The sequence below is a fragment of the Cyclopterus lumpus genome, chromosome 23, assembly GCF_009769545.1.
Source record: "Cyclopterus lumpus isolate fCycLum1 chromosome 23, fCycLum1.pri, whole genome shotgun sequence".
Lineage (NCBI taxonomy): Eukaryota > Metazoa > Chordata > Actinopteri > Perciformes > Cyclopteridae > Cyclopterus > Cyclopterus lumpus.
In genome coordinates, this window is record NC_046988.1 from 775,001 (window position 1) to 795,953 (window position 20,953).

Here is a 20,953-nt window from a genome sequence, read left to right on the forward strand (position 1 = left end):
TAGGACTCTAGGAACCACGAGTAGCCCCGCATTTAGTGAGCGTAGCTCTCTAGTGGGTCAATATGGTACTACAAGCTCCTTAAGATATGATGGTGCATCACCAATCAAGGCTTTGTAGGTGAGGAGAAGAATTTTAAATGTGATTCTTGATTTTACAGGGAGCCAGTGCAGAGCAGCTAATACAGGAGTAATGTGATCTCTTTTCTTAGTTTTTGTGAGTACACGAGCTGCAGCATTCTGGATTAACTGGAGGGATTTAAGAGATTTATTAGAGCAGCCTGATAATAAGGAGTTGTAGTAATCTAGTCTGGAAGTAACAAACGCGTGAACCAGCTTTTCTGCATCTTTTTGAGACAAGATGTGCCTGATTTTTGAAATGTTACGTAGATGAAAAAATGCAATCCTTGAGATTTGCTTAACGTGGGAGTTAAAGGACAAGTCCTGATCAAAGATAACGCTGAGATTCTTTACAGTGGTGTTGGATGCCAGGGAAATGCCATCTACGGAAACCACATCACCAGATAATTGATCTCTGAGGTGTTCAGGGCCAGTAAAATAACTTCAGTTTTGTCTGAGTTTAACATCAGGAAGTTGCAGGTCATCCATGTTTTTATGTCTTTAAGACATTCTTGAATTTTAGCGAGCTGGTTGGTCTCCTCTGGTTTGATCGATAGATATAATTGAGTATCGTCTGCATAGCAATGAAAGTTTATGCAGTGTTTCCTGATAATATTGCCCAAAGGAAGCATATATAAGGTAAATAAAATTGGTCCAAACACAGAACCTTGTGGAACTCCGTGATTAACGTTGGTGGTCATTGAGGCTTCATCGTTTACAAATACAAATTGAGATCGATCTGATAAATAGGATTTAAACCAACTTAGTGCGGTACCTGAAATGCCAATCGACTGATCCAGTCTTTGTAATAGGATGTCATGATCAATGGTGTCGAACGCAGCACTAAGGTCTAATAATACCAGTACGGAGATGATGCAATTAGGAGGTCATTAGTAATCTTCACCAGATGATGCAATTAGGAGGTCATTAGTAATCTTCACCAGTGCTGTCTCTGTGCTGTGGTGTTTTCTAAATCCTGACTGAAACTCCTCAAATAAACTATTCTGATGTAGAAAGTCACACAACTGATTTGCGACTACTTTCTCAATGATCTTAGAGAGGAAGGGAAGGTTAGAGAACGGTCTGTAGTTAGCCAACACCTCTGGATTAAGAGTGGGCTTTTTCAGGAGAGGTTTAATTACAGCTACTTTGAAGGAATGTGGTACATGGCCTGTTAGCAAAGACACATTAACAATATCCAACAGAGAGGTGCCAATTAAAGGCAACACGTCTTTAAGCAGCCTCGTTGGGATGGGGTCCAAGAGACAGGTAGACGGTTTAGAAGTAGAAACCGTTGAGGACAATTGGTCTAGGTTAATGGGAGAAAAGCCATCCAAATATACACCAGGGCATACAGCCGTTTCCAAGGCAACACCTCTTGATGACAGATTGGCAGTAGTTGAGGGCAAGAGATCATCAATCTTGCCTCTAATAGTTGAAATCTTTTCATTGAGAAAAGCTGGTTCACGCGTTTGTTACTTCCAGACTAGATTACTGCAACTCCTTATTATCAGGCTGCCCTAATAAGTCTCTTAAATCCCTCCAGTTGATCCAGAATGCTGCAGCTTGTGTACTTACAAAAACTAAGAAAAGAGATCACATGACTCCTGTATTAGCTGCGCTGCACTGGCTCCCTGTAAAATCAAGAATCACATTTAAAATTCTTCTCCTCACCTACAAAGCCTTGATTGGTGATGCACCATCATATCTTAACGAGCTTGTAGTACCATATTGCCCCACTAGAGAGCTGCGCTCACTAAATGCGGGGCTACTCGTGGTTCCTAGAGTCCTAAAAAGTAGGATGGGAGCAAGAGCCTTCAGTTATCAAGCTCCTCTTTTATGGAACCAGCTTCCACTTTCAGTCCGGGAGGCAGACACAGTCACCTCATTCAAGAATAGACTTAAGACTTTCCTGTTTGATAGTGCTTATAGTTAGGGCTGAATCAGGTTTGCCCTGGTCGAGCCCCTTGATATGCTGCTATAGGCTTATAGGCTGCTGGGGGATGTTTTAGGATACACTGAGCACCTATCTCATCTTCTCTCTCTCCTTATGGATACATTTACATCTCTCCATTGCACCTTATTAACTCTGCTTCCTCCCCGGAGTTGTTGTGACTTCACGTCTCATAGAGTCCATTGGACCTGGAGGTGTCTGATGCCTGGTGAGCCGGCCTCCCACCTTGGCCCTGCTGATGCCCCGCCCCCTCCTCTCTACCTCCTTCTGTTTCATGGATTGGAGTTCCATTCATACATTGTCATATTCATGTAATGTGTTTATGTAACTTTGTAAATGCTGTTCATTCTGTACACATGACATCTATTGCTTCTGTCCATCCGGGGAGAGGGATCCTCCTCTGTTGCTCTCCTGAAGGTTTCTTCCCTTTTTTCCCTGTGAAAGGTTATTTTTGGGGAGTTTTTCCTGATTCGATGTGAGGTCCTGGGACAGGGATGTCGTATGTGTACAGATTGTAAAGCCCTCTGAGGCAAATTTGTAATTTGTGATATTGGGCTATACAAAATAAACTGAATTGAAGAAGTTCATGAAGTCATTACTACTGAGGTACTACTACTACTACTACTACTGAGGTCTATAGGAATACACGGCTCCACAGAGCTGTGACTCTCTGTCAGCCTGGCTACAGTGCTAAAGAGAACCCTGGGGTTGTTCTTATTTTTCTCTATTACTGATGAGTAATAGGCTGCTCTGGCATTACGGAGAGCCTTTTTATATGTTTTAAGGCTGTCTCGCCAAACTAAGCGTGATTCTTCCAGATTGGTGGAACGCCATATACTTTCAAGCTTTCGTGAAGTTTGCTTTAGTTTGCGGGTCTGAGGGTTATACCAGGGAGCAAACCTCCTTTGTTTTATTGTCTTCTTCTTCAGTGGGGCTATCGAGTCTAGTGTCTTTCTCAGTGAGCCTGTAGCACTATCGACAATATGATCAATCTGGGACGGACTAAAGTTAGCACAGGAGTCCTCCGTCACATTGAGACGTGGTATTGAATCAAATGCAGAAGGAATCGCTTCTTTAAATTTAGCTACAGCACTGTCAGTTAGACATCTGGTGTAGAAACTTTTGACTAACGATGTACACTCCGGGAGTATAAACTCAAAAGTTATGAGGTAATGGTCTGACAGAAGAGGGTTCTGTGGGAAGACCTCCAAATGCTCAATGTCAATGCCATATGCAAGAACAAGGTCGAGGGTGTGGCCAAAGCAGTTGAAGCACACAGGACACATGAAGCACACTGGCTTCATGAGTCCTGCTGGTTCACAAGCGTATGTGTGTGTGCGCGCGTCTCAGGACAGATGGATGGTCTCTCATCTTGGCATTGACAGTGACAGGGATGGTATGATCTGGATGCATCATGCTGATGGGCTGTCAGGGTCAGCGACCTTGATTGTTGGAGGATGTTTAGATGGTGGTTTGTATGTCAAGTTTGAAACCCCCATTGACATTATTAATTTATCAGCAACGTATACATGACAGAGTGTATCATGTCTACGATCAGTCAGTTTCCCTTCAGTGTACTGCTGCTGCACGTGTGTGGATGCTCATGTTGCCATTGAAAGGCTTCCTGATGTCTTGTGCAGTCGTGACCTCTGATGACTTTCTGTTCACGCCAGAGCGACTGCAATACGCTTTGAAGGTTTGTTTAGCATGTCTCCAAACTGTTAAGTATCTGGATACACAGAAGTAGGGTGGGACATATCACCCAGCAAATTAGACAGTAGTTCAAGGCAGTATTGTTGCAATGTGTTTCATTAAACGTCTTTCTGTTTTTGTAAAAACTCGATATAACCACCATGAGACAACTAACAGAAGTAAATGAAGACAATTAGGCACAAATGGCAAATAAAACCTTGAAACTTGATCCAACCAGAGGAGTCTCCCCCTGATGGACAGTAGAGAGAATGCAAGTTAAAGACAGCTCAGCATGAGCATTACTTTTCAGAACTGGAGGTTGCCGTCTGACTGGCACGCACGTTTGTTTCCGCTCACGCAGTATTTGTTTCTTTGGTCCCGTCATCTTCATCATCGTCGTCACATTAAAAAGAAACTCAAGTTGTTACTTGCACACAACATTTCTGAGACCTCCATACAGTATGAACTCACATGTAGTGTAGTTCCTTAAGTGTTCTTCTTTCTCTCACAATACAAGCAGACTACATGGTCATGTACTTTCACACTAGTCAAGTCACAATCTGTGACACCGTGAGAGGTCAGTAGGGTAAATTATCTAACCTGATCAAAATTACCCATGAGTATGAGAAAAATATCTTAACTCAAAGTCCCTTATCAGCCTTTCTGGAAGCGAGGGGGCTGTTTTTGTACTTCAACAAGATCAACAGAGCAGTCTCGAGTAGTTGGTAAAAAAATAAAATAAAAGGTACACAGATACAAAGACTAAACCTGGTATTTCAATGTGTCAGACGTGTTTAATCAAAATGTCATAACCTCTGTTGCACATTTCATTGTGAGGTTACAGGTTATGAACATTTAATGAAGCTGCCACTACAAACTAGTAGTTGCTCTGGCTGTCGAGCCAACAAAAGGTGATGACAAATAGATTTACTATAAGACTATAAAGAATACATTGTATGAATTTAATAACACACAATCAAATCCCAACCACATACATATTTTAGTTGGTACCAAAATAGTATTCTGATTCACTTCTCAGCATTGGCCTCTCATGACAGGTTTTTTAATTATCGTAGGATATATGGACATGACCTCAATCATTTTTACGTTAGCGATTTATCGTACGATATATGGACATGTCCTCAATAATTTTTACGTTAGCAATTTATTGTACGATATATGGACATGACCTCAATAATTTTTACGTTAGCAATTTATTGTACGATATATGGACATGACCTCAATAATTTTTACGTTAGCAATTTATCGTACGATATATGGACATGACTTCAACCATTTTAGGTGATTTAGGTGTTCTTTCATTATTATGCAGTTATAAAATGGTTTTAATGTTGTTTATTGTAATTATTTCTGGGACTATATATTGTCCAACACAAAGTTGTGAACGGCCTAACTCAGCCCAAGCCCAAAGCTTGGAAAACAAACCCACAAAAGTATGTAAATATGGTACCATGGACACTTTCAAGGGCTATCGTGTATTTCTCTATCGATACAACCTTATTCTCTCTGCAGGTTTGCTCTATGTGGCAGCCCATTCAGACCCCAGAGAGTGGCCTTCACTCTCACTCTGTCAAGCAGATAAACACAACAGAGAGAGGAGAAGGAGATAGAGACCGGGCAACAGAATGGGGATGGAGATGGAGAGAGGAGAGGAAGTGGGAAAGGGAGCGTCCGAGCCAGTGGAGGCACATTGTTCCAGTCCGATTCATTCAGGCCCAACCTACAGCTGATGCTCCCTGCAGCCAGGTCCTTTCACAACTTATCACAGTCCCAGAAACTACTCCCCAGCGATAGGAATTTACTGCCAAATCCAATCATTACTTTGCCGACTTTGGTGGCTATTGCATTATGGGAGCCTATTCACATATACAGTCTCCAGTGACTGTGACCAAGTCAAAATTGTCAATTTAATCATAATTAATAATGGCACTACCACAGCATTTCAATCCTGCAAGTCAAAGTCATTAAAGTAGCTCCAAAAACTCCCAGACTATATTGTCTGTAGGAAGTAATCAACTTTGGACAGGCCTCAGTAACTCATTAATATAGCACCTCTGGAAGAAACAGAAGAGGGTAGGGTGACTTTGTTCCAGGACATTTCTTTCAACCTGTCTGTTATATATTAAGGCATGGTATACAGGGTGCAACTGTGGCTCAGTGCTGAGCAGGGTTGTCCTTCAATCAGAGGATCGGCGGTTCAATCCCCGGCTCCGCCAGCCCATGTGGAAGTGTCCTTGGACAAGACACTTAACCCCAAAACGCCTACGTCTACAGTGTATGAATGATAATTACTGCTGATGTGCAGGTGGAATGGGTGAATGATGTCATGTACTGTTAAAGCGCTTTGATTGGTCGTAAGACTAGAAAAGCGTTATACAAGTACAGGTCCATTTACAGTGAACATTTTTTTATTTAATTGTGTAAGATTGAGATTGATCAAGGATTAAATTAGTGGTGGAGGAAAAATATTAAAGATTATTTTTGGAATGAACCTAATATTAGTTGGGTGAGGTTCATCAGCCTCCTTTTAGTTCTCCGAATGACATTTGAAAGATTCCACTGCACCTGGAGGAAAACAGCCAATCAGAGCCGAGGAGTCTCAAACGCAGCCGTCAGTCACATGCACATCTATTGTCGGCTTACCTTCTATAACCAATGAAGCATCAAGATCCCAGAACAAGCCTTTTCTCTCCTGCCTGATTATTTGGTGAAAACAATGGGCTTTCTTCGGCTGACACAAGAGTGTGTGGACGAAGAATTCAGTAGAGGGAAGTCGCTATGCAGGTTTCTAACACATTATGTTGAATTCAAATACTTTGCACTAAAATGTCAAGAGTAAGATGTGAATCCATCAAAACACTACTAAAAACACATTTACTTACTCTTTAAGTAACAAATCACCAGTAAAAAGGCAAATGATTTAGTAAGTGAACGCCGGAAAACCTCTCCAGCCTGTTTTTTTCCAAAGTACCAGCAGTATGTTAGAGATCTGTGCTCACCCTGGAAGCTCCCGACTGACAGGTAAAGCCAGGTGAGTGCTGGGATGAAGAGCAGGGCGAGAGAGGCCACCAGGAACTTCCTGCGCCCGCGACACATTCCCAGCATCCTCTGGTCCGAAGCAAATGGAAAGAGAGGTAAAGTGACCTCTATGTGGGTAGCAGCTGTTGTCCAGGCTGATTCATGGCACTAGAGGAGTGGGCAGAGAAGGAAGAAATATGTTAGGGACGGTGCTGCCATTTCACATCCTGTATGAACAGCTGAGCACACGACTTGTGCTGTTGTAAAGAAAACATGCATCTGAACCACCTGCGCCAAAAGACCCTTTTGAATAAAATACTCAAGATGGATGCGAAGGTTGGACAGCAGCCATCAATTATAGCACAACAACTATCAACTTTTCAATTTTTTCGTCTTCAAAACCAAAATGTTGCCATATTGACTTTACTTTGAGACTAACTCATGTCTCGTCTCATGACACATGAACTGCGCTGCGCCTCTTCCCACCTTAGCAGGTCTGTCTTTCAATCAGGGGGTTGGTGGTTCAATCCCCACCCTAGTCGATGTGTCCTTGAGCAAGACAATTAACCCTGAATTGTTCCCTGTAGCTGTTCTACGGTGTATGAATGTAACATGGTTGTAAGTCTCTTTGGATAAAAGCGTCAGCTAAATGACATGTAATGATCATGTTGCCGGTCTCGGCTGGGCAGTAAAACGCAGGCGGCCTGTCAGACACTACTGGCTGCGTTAGTCGGTTTAAAAATAGTTTGATGTTCATCACGTTATCATACTGCTTATTATTAATGAAATACAAGTAGGATGCTGATACAGGCTACTACTTCATTTACCAGAATGTGTCATAATGTTATCACGTAATAATAATAACGTAAGTTCAGCTGCTTTGCATGAAATCAAACCAGTTTGAACTCAGACACTGGATGGCCCAACTTGTTGGGGCACTACATTTGCTCTCATTAGTACAAACAAATCCAAGTTATGCAGCAAGCACGCAAATTACAATCATATAAATCTGGAACAACTCATTATTTAAACAGACTAGTTTGCAAGAGTGAGTTTTCCATGTTTTATGGCCTATACCAGCTCTACAGGATGTAATCAATATCAAATGTTCTCTGACCTCTGATGGCACAAAACTCATAGCGGATAAACATAATCAGTCAAATGGAAGAGTCCCCATGGAACCAACTTCTCGAGCTCATTAAATCATCCATATCGAATTTAAATTCAAACTCTGCAAGTACCAAGCCGTTCAATCTTGTTTCACCTGCCAGTCTCAAAAGATTAATCAGGCAGTCACATCCTAATCTGGCTTGGATGACCTAAACTAATTTGTCAATTTCCAGTGCGATGCAGGGCAGACAGTATAGCAGTCTCATGATATGATATTAGTCAAAATCCTCTTTCCGTTACAAGCACATTTGTCTAATTACCCCATTGACCTCAGTCGATTTTTAATCTCCAGCAGACTGCCCATGGATGAAACATAATACCCCTAGCTGACACTGTGGAGGCTGGCACAAACCAGAATGCCAATTATCAGTGCCACCCAGTAGAATGCAGTAGAGGGCGCTGAGCAGATTTCCAGCACTCTTAATGAACTCAGCCCTGACTGAATCTACAGTTTTATATTGTGGCAATGGGAAGAGCTCCGAGTGAGACAAGGTTAAATGAGGCTAAAGGAGATTAAACTAGTCTCTTGTGTATGACAACTGCTGACTGATTTGATAGGCCCACTATGAGTCATTTCAGTGGCTCCTTAGCTTTTGACCCCTGTGCGATATTAGCTCTCCACTGGATAATGCGATTTACATTGCAAATGCAGAACTGAAGACTTATTACCGTTGTCAAGAGAGATGTCATGCCACTGAGTGAGGGAGAAAAGGCATTATGGATGCAGCAGAAAGGAGGTTACTGAAGGAAATGTTTGTTTAAACATGTAATACGCCAGAAAGTAACACTGTCAGAAAGACATTATTTCTGGAATCGTTATCAGATGAAATGCAACATGAAAACAAATTGCATGTTCCTCCAGAGCAGTTGGTGGCGTATGCACCTTGAGCTGGTTCTTCAAGAAGTAGAAGCAGATATCAAAGAGAATGCTTGTTTTGGAGAGGTTGTGTGAGGAGATCCGCTGATACCCACATGTATACCTTTATGACATTGTTCCTCATTCTCGAACATTTTCTGAAGTGTCTTCTGAAATATTTTCTTTCGGACTTCAGAAGATCAACGTCAGAAAAGATCTCTGATCGCCTGATTCATGAACGCCTGTAATTGTGTTCTTCCACAGCGGAAGTGTTCTCAGCTGCGCTCCCCAATGAGGGGAACGTAGTAGCCGTGGTGCTACAGGTGGGGCGCAGGGCGACATGCAGAAAGACCTTTATTGAGAACTTCACATATTACACACGTTCAAAGCACACGGACATAAAACTAAGTCATTAATAAATACATGTTGAAGTCCCTGTACCTTCGTGTACATGTTTACGTCACGACGTTAACAGGTTACGCTGCGCGACGGCCAAGATTCTTGGCGAGTCGCCAGGTCCGACCTCCGTGAGATCGGCTTTTCTGCTGTTGCCCTTCAAAACAAAAGCTCAACATTGAGCATGAATTGAGATTGGCTTTTCTGCTGTTGTCCTTCAAAACAAAAGCTCAGTTCAGAACGAAGCCCAGATGAGAAAAACTTTCATGAATGCCAAATTTGTCCCGAAAACTGCATCAGTGGAGTTCAGAAAATCACCAAACAAAAATCCAGGAGCCAGCTCACAGACTGCCTCAGACTGTCTGTCTGTGCTGATGAGCCCAACTACAAGCTCACAGACAGTGTCTAGTCACAGACAGCTCACTGACTGGAGTCACATGCCTTCTGATGGCATTGTGATGGGACACAGAGCTGAACTGAACTTACATTAGTAACTAACTGAGCATGTTGTCAGTGTTGTGTTGTAACTTCAATTGATAAATACAACATTAATATTGGTAGTTCATCCAGCCTGCTCATTACAAATGTGTTTTTCTTGTTCATATTGTGTGCGGTTAACAAACAATTTACTTTTTATGTTTATGTCATTTAGTGTGTTCTTGGTCACATCAATTTGAAAGCTGGACCAAAGTGTTTGATTTCATTCAATTACAATTAGGCCAAATAAAAAGCCTCAAAGTCTGAACAGTGTTTTCCTCTAACGCCTCAATAGGTAGATCTTGCCTGTCACCAAGGCAGAGGTCAGGGATCTTGGGCTTAAAAAGGTTGGTGACCACTGGTTTAAAGGAATACAAAGACAGCGTAAGCGCTACGCTGCATTATGCCCTGGAACCACGTGTACGTGCTGCTGGGCCTTCAGACGTCCGTGAGGGGTCTATTTTCATGGTGCTTTTAGAGCGCACTGAGGAAGCGCTCACTGTCCAAAGTTGAAGTCCATTGTTTCCGGGGAAAGAAGTCTGGCCATCCAAGATACATGTACAACTTATGCTTGCATTGCCACGGCCACCCTTTCAACACAGGATCTGTGAGACAACTTTCTTGGCAAAAACTTCAACCAGAAGTAGCGGATATAATTCTTCCTCTAGCAACCCTCTCAGATAGTTCACGTGTGACAGAGACTCATTCCTTTTGCTCCGTGATCAAACTAAACTAGCACCATAGAAGACCTATTCCTCACTAAAACCCACAGACGGGTATAATCAGAGAGGGAGATGAATCACATCCAAACGCTATCAAATTGCCCAGTAAAAAGAGTAACGTGATATCCATCGCCTGGCTTCAAATGTTCAGTCATAGCCCCCGTGGCCCAACAATACGCTCATAGAAAATGGAATTTTATATCCACAGCTCAATAGCAAATTGCTTTGTGTTGACACTAAAAGTGATGAGCGATGATTATGGGAGCAGTGGATTATTGGTAGAAAGAGGCTATGGGGAAACATGCCGAGAGTCTGATAGGATTGTTGTGGGTGACGGCGCTGCAGTGGAGACGGGACACGTTCACAGACGACAGATTTACAGAGGCTAGTCTGCAGACTTTCTTTCTATAGCACCACATCTGAGACAAAGGTACCTCAACATCAACACAATTCAAACTCAACTATACTGTGCTCTGCAATGCATATGCAGTAATCAGTAATCCACAGACCTTTGTCGGCAACCTTCACTTATAGATCAGCATGTTAAATGGTCAGTTCATCTCTCATTACTCAATCCATGCAGACTGGTTTGGTTTATATAGTCTGCTGTCTCCTCAAAACCACCCAGTTAAGCGTGGAATATTAGCTTTGATAACCTGTTATGTCGATGACACACTGTGCAGTTTTGAGGATGGGTTCGCTGAACGTTTTCAAGCTTGGGCTTTCAGAATGAGATGGGATTGTTGCCGTTAGAAGCTGGAGTCGACTCTGTCTTACCAGGAAAGTAATCCTCTCGGAAAACATCAAAGTACTTCCAGCAAACATGGCGCTGCTGCTGCCAGCACGCAACAGCTCATTTTCACTGTGGTGCAGTAAAAGTGATTGTTTTTCTTCTGTACAGTTCTACGATGCACATCTTTCTTCATGTGGGTTAAGATGTAACAAATATGTCCGAGGTGTCCTCAATTGACACTTCCAATGTAAATGGTCTCTTAAATCATGAGACAATTATTTGTCACTTGCAATTGTCACTAAGATGTCTTTAACAAGCTTGGTAAAGCCCTGTAGTTTTTATTATTCACACTGCAAAACATTTATTCACAAATATGAATAAATGACACACAGGACCCCCGATTACCAATTCTGTTCGTTTTGTATAACCCAAAATCAAAAATAACAAATTTGCCTCAGAGGGCTTTGCAATCTGTAGACCAATGAGGGCAGGGCCATGTGGAAGGAGGCCAGGCCAGGGGCAAGGTGGCAGGACCCAGGAGCCAGGACCAGCTTCAGACCCTATGAGACGTGAAGTCACAAAGACTCCGGGGAGGAAGCAGAGTTAATAAGGTGCAATGGAGAGATGTAAATTCATCCATAAGGAGAGAGAGAAGAGGAGATAGGTGCTCAGTGTATCCTAAAACATCCCCCAGCAGCCTATAAGCCTATAGCAGCATATCAAGGGGCTGGACCAGGGCAAACCTGATTCAGCCTTAACTATAAGCACTATTAAAGAGGAAAGTCTTAAGTCTATTCTTGAATGAGGTGACTGTGTCTGCCTCCCGGACTGAAAGTGGAAGCTGGTTCCATAAAAGAGGAGCTTGATAACTGAAGGCTCTTGCTCCCATCCTACTTTTTAGGACTCTAGGAACCACAAGTAGCCCCACATTTAGTGAGTGCAGCTCTCTAGTGGGGCAATATGGTACTACAAGCTCCTTAACCTTTTACACCCCACAGCCCCCAAATAAGGGTCCGAATTAGGAGGCTCTGGGTTTTCAGGTAAAACCATAAACCATCAAATTAAACAGCAGAACGTAAGCTACAATAATTAGTACGCTGTTTTCAAATGCTTCAAACACAACTCACACAATAGTAAAAATAAGAACTCAAGTATCATACAGTATTCATAATTTGCCTTAAATCAGCTCACAGTCCAGTTTTCCGGGCCTAGCGACCCGTAGCTACATCCTGTGTCTGCCTCCCGGACTGAAAGTGGAAGCTGGTTCCATAAAAGAGGAGCTTGATAACTGAAGGCTCTTGCTCCCATCCTACTTTTTAGGACTCTAGGAACCACAAGTAGCCCCGCATTTAGTGAGTGCAGCTCTCTAGTGGGGCAATATGGTACTACAAGCTCCTTAACCTTTTACACCCCACAGCCCCCAAATAAGGGTCCGAATTAGGAGGCTCTGGGTTTTCAGGTAAAACCATAAACCATCAAATTAAACAGCAGAACGTAAGCTACAATAATTAGTAAGCTGTTTTCAAATGCTTCAAACACAACTCACACAATAGTAAAAATAAGAACTCAAGTATCATACAGTATTCATAATTTGCCTTAAATCAGCTCACAGTCCAGTTTTCCGGGCCTAGCGACCCGTAGCTACATCCTAGCACCAAAAAGCAAGAGGAGTCCATGCAGATTCCAGTCAGAGTTTTAAAAATCCTCTACACCCAACCCCCACCGAGATACAAGCAAAAGAACACAGCAACACAAATCGCTTCATCACATTACAGTGTGCACATTTCAAAAAACAAATTTTTCAAATTACTAATACAAATTTCTTTATGCATGTACTGAACTGCATTAGTAATATAAAAAGAGAGATATATAGTCTGGTACATGAGAAACTCAAATGGCACAGATCGTGCCTAAACTGTCTTTACTAACAAGGCTCTAATTATTGTTCAGCTTCACTTTTTCAAATTCGACCTTTGCAGAGATACTGTTCATATATTGTGCTAGGATGCTGAGAAAAAAAAAACTACTAGCTGGATCATTCCAAAGAGATAATCATAATAATAAGTGTTTTTTACAAGGCAAACCTGTAATTTTTTTAATTTGTGCTGTGTGCCATCTTCATTTAATCTTAACCAGTAACATATAGGCTGATATTTACACATCTGAAGCATTCTCACAAGTGTTTACTTTATTATAACACCAACATTATTCAAATAGCCCTTTTTTAGTTTGGGTATGTTTTTCGAGCACAATCCTACAAAAATAGGCTGGGGTGTTAAAGGTTTTAAGATATAATGGTGCATCACCAATCAAGGCTTTGTAGGTGAGGAGAAGAATTTTAAATGTGATTCTTGATTTTACAGGGAGCCAGTGCAGAGCAGCTAATACAGGAGTCATGTGATCTCTTTTCTTAGTTTTTGTGAGTACACGAGCTGCAGCATTCTGGATCAACTGGAGGGACTTAAGAGACTTATTAGAGCAGCCTGATAATAAGGAGTTGCAGTAATCTAGTCTGGAAGTAGTAAGCCCCGGTCAAAGATAACACCAAGATTCTTTACAGTGGTGTTGGATGCCAGGGCAATGCCATCTACAGAAACCACATCATCAGATAATTGATCTCTGAGGTGTTCAGGGCCCAGTAAAATAACTTCAGTTTTGTCTGAGTTTAACATCAGGAACAACCCATTGGTTGAATGAGAGGACAGACAATCACAGAACTGGCCCCGTTTGTTTGTGTGTCAAATTAAACTAAATGTGAAATAAAAAACACTATGAATTAAGGACATTGTGTATCATATAAATTGCCCTGCACTAAACTCCATTACTGTGAAAAAGAGCAGTATGACATAATAATCATATTAATGAGCTAAGCTTTTCAACTTTCCATGCTGTATCACCATGTTATTCGTGATACCCAGTATGGACATGGAAATAACTTATGTAATACTTAAAATATGTCTCTCCCCATTTAGAAAAAACAATTTGGGCTTTTTCAATTAGGTAGAAAATCACTTCTGGGTAGAGCAGGCTGGTATGGTATTACGATATACCGGACGTAATTTCATATGATGTAAAATTTCATATACCACCATTATGTAGAATAGCTGTGGCCTGGACAATTCCCTTGACATTCAGTTCATGATCCACAACCAGCTCTCTTTAAAAGGGTAAAACACCGTGGCACACAGCGATTTGTCAAAGTGTACTTACAAATGTATGACGCAGAACAGCATGCTGGGTAACGTTAGTAAGAAAAGCTGCCGGCGGGCTTTGAGGTTCAGAAGGTTAACTAAGGAAGACCAGTAGAAAGAACAGACCCATCTTTCCATTCAGACCTGACGACAACAGGAAGTGATAAGAAGAGTGTGACGATGAGGAGCAGCCTCTGTTGTGTGGAGCCAGCAGACAGGGAGATTCTCCATGTGATAATCAAGAGAGCCACAGGTCAACACCATCCACATTATCCTGACAAGAGGACAGAGAGTACTGTGCTTTGCCCACGCAGAGGAGAACAAGTTCTGATTGTGCAGGGGGTATTGCCTTCCATTTCATTATGTTACCTTCGCAGTAAATACTAAATGGTAATGGGCCTGTGCTTGTAAAGCGCTTTTCAAGTCCTCTGACCACTCAAAGCACTTTAACACTACATGACATCATTCACCCATTCACACCCATTCATACACTGATGGGAGGAGCCACCTGCCCATCAGGAGTAACTAACATTCTCACACACATTCATACACCGTTAGCACAGCTAATTCAGAGTTAAGTGTCTTGCCCAAGGACACATCGGCATGGGCTAGCGGAGCAGAGGATCGAACCGCCAATCCTCTGATTGAAGGACGACCCCGCTCCCCACTAAGCCACAGTCGCCCCACACTCATTAGTATTCTGTTGTAGTCGGGAGGGGCCAGTGCAGTACTGTGCAGAGGAGGCTCTTCAGTGTGTGTGTCATTGGAGCTTTAGAAGCTCACGTTGTGTCTGATAAAGTAAAGAGTTGGTCCATATGTTGCTCTGCAGTTAGCTCTATTACATATATAAGCATTAATGGCGATCTCCCAATGACATATTTTAACTGAATATCAGCACCTAATAAAAATGACCTTTGTTTTTCATGAGGCATTCCACAAACAGAGCCCTGGGTAAGCCCCGTTCAGCAGCAGTTTAACTCCAATGTTATTACAGAAGTCGTATACATACAGGTAAATCCATGAAATGTGACCTCTACCGTTAACCCCTCCTTTGCATCAGGAGCAGTGGGCTGCTGTAAAGCGCCTGGGGAGCAACATAGGTTTCAGTGTCTCGCTCAAGGACACCTGGACATAGGGACAGTAGGATATTAAGGTGGGAGCTGTCAGGACTCAGCCAGCCGGACTCCCTCCTCAGCCCGTTCACACAGTGACACCCGGTACCTCAGAGCGCTGCCAGGGAGCTACGGGCTTGGAGGCGGGGACAAGCCAGGGGCGCTCCAACTCACACCTGAAGCCACTCAGCTCGTCCCACGGCTGCAGCTCGTCAGCTCGTTGTATTCGGGGGGATAAGGATCAGGACTGTCTGTGTTGACGTTGCGAGTTCGTGCCATGATGTCCGTGGACTTTCCTCCTTGTGTCGTCACTGAACTTTCCCTCGTGTCTTTGCTGACTTTTTTTGTGTGGAGTATTTTCTTGGATTTTTTGGGGTTTGATGTTCGATCACCCGTGGACTAAGGGGACACTTTGAGTTTTTTGTGTTTCTTTTCTAAGCGACTTGTTGTGCTCAATAAACTACGCCGTGTGTTCGGCTAGAACTAAACCTTGCTGTTGTCGTGCGCTTGGGGTCAGAGACAAACCATAACAGGAGCAAGGCTGAGATAGACCACAAGCAAGTCAGACAGCCAAGAGATGAAACAAAAAAATGTGCAATACACTCAAACTATGTTTAGTTTAGTCGTTTTATTCCATCCAATTCAAATGCCATCTTTCTACAGTACGTGCCTATTGAAACTCCACCAGCCTGGTAACGTAGAAAAGTAATCCCACTAACGGTACAAGGATTGGTGTCGGACCTGTCCCCATGTTATCAGGACTACAACTTTAATGGTTTACTAAAGAACCACATAGATCTTCATAGATTTTGCTCTCAAAGTGCACCAGATTGATGCATTTAACTTGGACTTGTTAGGTTAATTCTTTAATAAAAATATAAGATTACGTCAGACCAGATACACAACATGCTGAGATACTTCATCCTGAACCATTTCAAGATAACCGAAGGTGGAATTATTGATTTTGTATAAATTACATTTTACTCCTCGGTTATAAGAAGAGGGTCTTTAGATCTGGCAACAAGGAGGCGCTGAGGACTGTGCAGAGGGAGCTGAGGGTGGAGATCAGGGAGGGTAAAGATGTCTACAGGACCAGGATGGAGGACCAGCTGCAGCGGAACAACACCATCGGGTCTGGAAGGCTATCAAGGCGATTTCTGGGTTCAAGGGGCTCAACAAACAGCCTGAGGGGGACCATAAGTGGGTGAATGATCTGAACTCATTTTTTAACAGATTTGACCAGCCATCCACCCCTCCCCCCACCCAGCCCTCCCTGCTGCGGCCGCTGCAGACCCCATCATTTGCACCCCCTGCGGATTGCCCCCCCCTCCCCCTGCACCTCCCCCCTTTCTACAGCACTCGGCCCCCCTTCACACCTCTCATACTCATACTCAGCACTCTACGACCGGCAACCCACCCCCACTCCAACACCTCACAACACCACACCCCCCAGCGTGTCCCGTCACCAGGTGAGGAAGGAACTGAGGAGGATCAAGGTGAGGAAGGCCACGGGTCCAGATGGCATCAGCTCAAGGCTCCTCAAATCCTGCGCAGACCAACTGTGCGGGATAGCGGAGCACATCTTCAACTTGAGCTTGAGGCTGGGGAAAGTACCACAGCTATGGAAGACATCCTGCGTGGTACCGGTACCAAAGACCCCGCGGCCCAAGGACCTCAACAGCTATAGGCCGGTGGCGTTGACATCCCACCTGATGAAGACCCTGGAGAGGCTGGTCCTTGTCCATCTCCGCCCCCTGGTGAGCTCATCCCTGGACCCACTTCAGTTCGCCTACCAATCTGGCATCGGGGTGGATGACGCCGTCATCTTCCTGCTGCAGAGATGCCTCTCTCACCTGGAAAAGGCTGGAAGCACTGTGAGAGTCATGTTCTACGACTTCTCCAGTGCCTTCAACACCATTCAGCCTTTGCTCCTGAGGGACAAGCTGGAGCAGACCGGGGTGGAACACCACCTCACTGCATGGATCCTGGACTACCTCACCAACCGTCCACAGTATGTGCGGATACAGGAGTGTGAGTCAGATTGGGTGTCCTGCAGCACAGGGGCTCCACAGGGAACCGTTCTGGCTCCATTCCTCTTCTCCATCTACACATCGGACTTCAAACACAACTCTGCCAACTGCCACCTGCAAAAGTTCTCTGACGACTCTGCGATCGTCGGCCTCATCTCGGCCGATGATGACAGGGAGTACAGGACCAGTACAGGATGGTGCCAGCGGAACCGCCTCCAGATCAACTCCAGCAAGACCAAGGAGCTGGTGGTGGACTTCCGCCGGGGTAAACGCTCTCCTCCAACACCAGTGAGCATCCAGGGACTGGACATTGAGATTGTGAAGTCTTATAAGTACCTGGGTGTTCACAGGGACAGCGCAGACTCTTTCTGCTGAGGAGACTGAGGTCCTTTGGGGTGCAGGGAGCACTCCTGAAGACCTTCTTCGACTCGGTGGTGGCATCAGCCATCTTTTATGGAGTGGTCTTCTGGTGCAGCGGCATCACAGCAGCTGACAGGAGGAGACTGGACAAACTGGTGGGGAAGGCCAGCAGCGTGCTGGGGTGTCCTCTGGATACTGTGGAGGTGGTGGGGGACAGGAGGATGATGGCCAAGCTATCGTCCCTGATGGACCACCCCTCCCACCCCATGCAGGGTACTCTGGCAGCGCTGCACAGCTCCTTCAGCCACTGGCTGATTCATCCCCGGTGTCTGAGGGAGAGATACCACAGGTCCTTTCTCCCCGCTGCTGTCAGGCTACACAACAAGCTGAGCTCCCAGTAGGCCACAAACACTTGAACACTTTGGACTTCGCACTGAACAGCACTTACTTTAGCCCAGTTGTGCAATACAAATACGTTTAAGTACTTTTTAATTTTTTTAATTTATTTTATACACTTTATCCACTTTATTCTATTCCTACTCCGTCTGTATATATAATATTCTTCTTGTTTTTTACTCTTTTATCTTATTTCTGTTATTATACTACTTGTTTTACTTATTACTGTGAGCAATGCTGCTGTAATCCTGTAATTTCCCCACTGAGGGACTAATAAAGGATTATCTTATCTTATCTTATTCATGCTGTGAAATATTCCAAAGCTGTATGATTCCCATTGTCATCTGTCTCCTCAAATGAAGTTAGACTAAAACAGATAAATGTGTTGTTGCTCAGTCAGTATTTAAAACCTGTAGTAAAGGATTACATTTTCATAGGATGTTCAATGGACAGGTTCTTTACCACGTTTAAATGGAGTAATTACATAGAACCTTTGTGAAAGAACATGTTCTATTTGTCTAACACCACAAGAACAATGTACATTTAATAGAAAAAAAGCCTCCTTGAACATAAAGCGTTTTAGACTGACACTGAAATATACATTGGCAACACATAATGCCAAACGTAGAGGAGCCATAACTTGTACGTAAACAGTCCACATCAGGTGCTCCATCAGTAACGGGTTCCTTTTCTACTGAAAGTGTGTCAGATGCTGATCCAGCTCTCAGGTCAGAGGTGGTTTCTCATACTGTGAGCAGTCTGCTGGGTTCAGGAACACAGAACACAATCAGACAGAAGCTTCAGGACCGAGCACCAGGGCCCTCAGATCAGCTGGGACACATGGCAGGTTTACTGGCTGATTATACTTCCATGTAATAATACATTACTCAGAGCATTTGACCGAGAGGAACTGGCGAGTAACCGAAAGCTTGTAAACTCTGTATAAAGTGTAAATAACATCGGAGTGAGACTCAGTCCCGGTCTCAGTATTACAGTATGTATTTTACACTGGAGCAGCTACAGTGTCACTAATATTACAATAGTACAGTGCATTGTGAAACAATCATAGTAACTTTACACTCTGTTCATCAGACCGTGTTATTACACGTTTACTTATTATTTAGCCCAAGACTAAATCGTCTCTTTGTGGTCGAGAAGCACCGAGAAGACGTTTGCACACTTTATTAATCATTTATCCTCTTAGCTCTCACACGTCTCTCTCTCTCTCTCTCTCTCTCTCTCTCTCTCTCCCTGCTCAACCACTCACTCGCTACATTGAGCGTTTTATTGCCAAGTAGCACATTAGAGGAATATTTCTCAGTGAATTGCTGCATAACAATAAACTTAGTGCACAAGTATAAAGACGTAATAAAAATGATGGAATTTTAGCTGGTGTCTCTTTACCACCGGCCTGAGCAAGTTAGTGACTGATGCTAACATATCAAAGCTAACGTTAACCACACACACACGCACACAATAATATATATCATATATAATATATATATATAGACACACATTCATGCTTCAAGCCATGTATAGGTGCATGTTGCAGAAGATGTGACCTCCTTCTCTTTGAAAGGTGGAAGAGAACCCTGGTTTATGTTCTGCTTCACCTTGCGAAATTCAATTTGGGATATGTCAAGCTTCTGTCACTATGGAGACCCATCTATTGCCCATGAAGGCAGTCAAAAAGAAGTAGCTGGGAACCAATTTGAACTCAGAGTATCCTCTACGCCAGCTTACATCTCAGAGAATGTCTCCCTTTAATTGCTGTCTGGGTGTAAACCTCACTCATAGTGGTGACAGGCAATTCTCTGAGTCCACTGTTGGGTTCCATTGATCTTCCAGCTACACGTTTAGCATTTTAGCTCCAAGATGAACCACCGTTAAGTTGGGAGGGACACGGACCTATGAAGCCGTTAATCATGGGCAGCTCACAGCTGGAGGCTAAGCAGACAAAAAAGAACCCATTCTGCAGAAACATTTATCTTTATGAAGATTATTTTCTTTCCTCATCGCTCTCTGGCTGCAAGTTCTTTGTTGTTGTCAAAAGACAGGATGCACCATCTATACAGGGAGAGTCCAACGCTTAACCAACCACATATTGTGGTTGGTTATTTGAATGGATTATTTTACAGGACATGTACAGTTGCTGTGAGGACCATTTAACTGCTTGTGGAACAGTCTCAGTTAAAAACAGACCTACATGAGTACATGAGACCATCAGCGAGAAAGAAAAGAAAGAAATGTACACTTTTATTGATCCCAGTGGGATCTGCATTTAACCCATCCTTAGTTATTAAGGAGCAGTGGGCTGCAGTGAAGCGCCCGGGGAGCAACTGGGGGTTCAGTGTCTTGCTCAAGGACACTTCAACATGAACTCTGGGGAGAGCGGGGATGGAACCGGGTACCATGTGGTTACAGGACCACCACTCATCCGATGAGCTACAGCCGACCACAAAGAAAAAAAAGAGAAGATAGCCCACCGGGTCGGATTCTACACAAAATCAGACAAAACCGTACAGGTTCCTCTTAAACTCCTTCAGCCCAGACTCCAGAGACCAGCCCACTGCGGGCAGACCCAGACCTGGCTTTGCTGACCTGCAGTCAGCCGGGCAGACCTGCTGCAGGGAGATGAAAGGGACTCAGGTTCTCGCCGCCCCCTTCCCGACTCTGACATCCCCAGGTCAACAACTTACACCCAACTA

The 20,953-nt window shown here is 43.7% G+C and overlaps 1 protein-coding gene across 1 annotated transcript in view; it reads right to left on the bottom strand.

The window, feature by feature from the left end:
• The window catches only part of large1 (LARGE xylosyl- and glucuronyltransferase 1), an 88,680-nt gene that overhangs the window by 53,646 nt on the left and 14,081 nt on the right, over positions 1–20,953 (bottom strand). The window contains exon 2 of the mRNA XM_034526502.1: positions 6,784–6,970. Within this exon, the coding sequence (XP_034382393.1) occupies positions 6,784–6,889 (106 nt within the window). The 5' untranslated portion in view covers positions 6,890–6,970. The remainder of the gene's footprint in view (positions 1–6,783; positions 6,971–20,953) is intronic.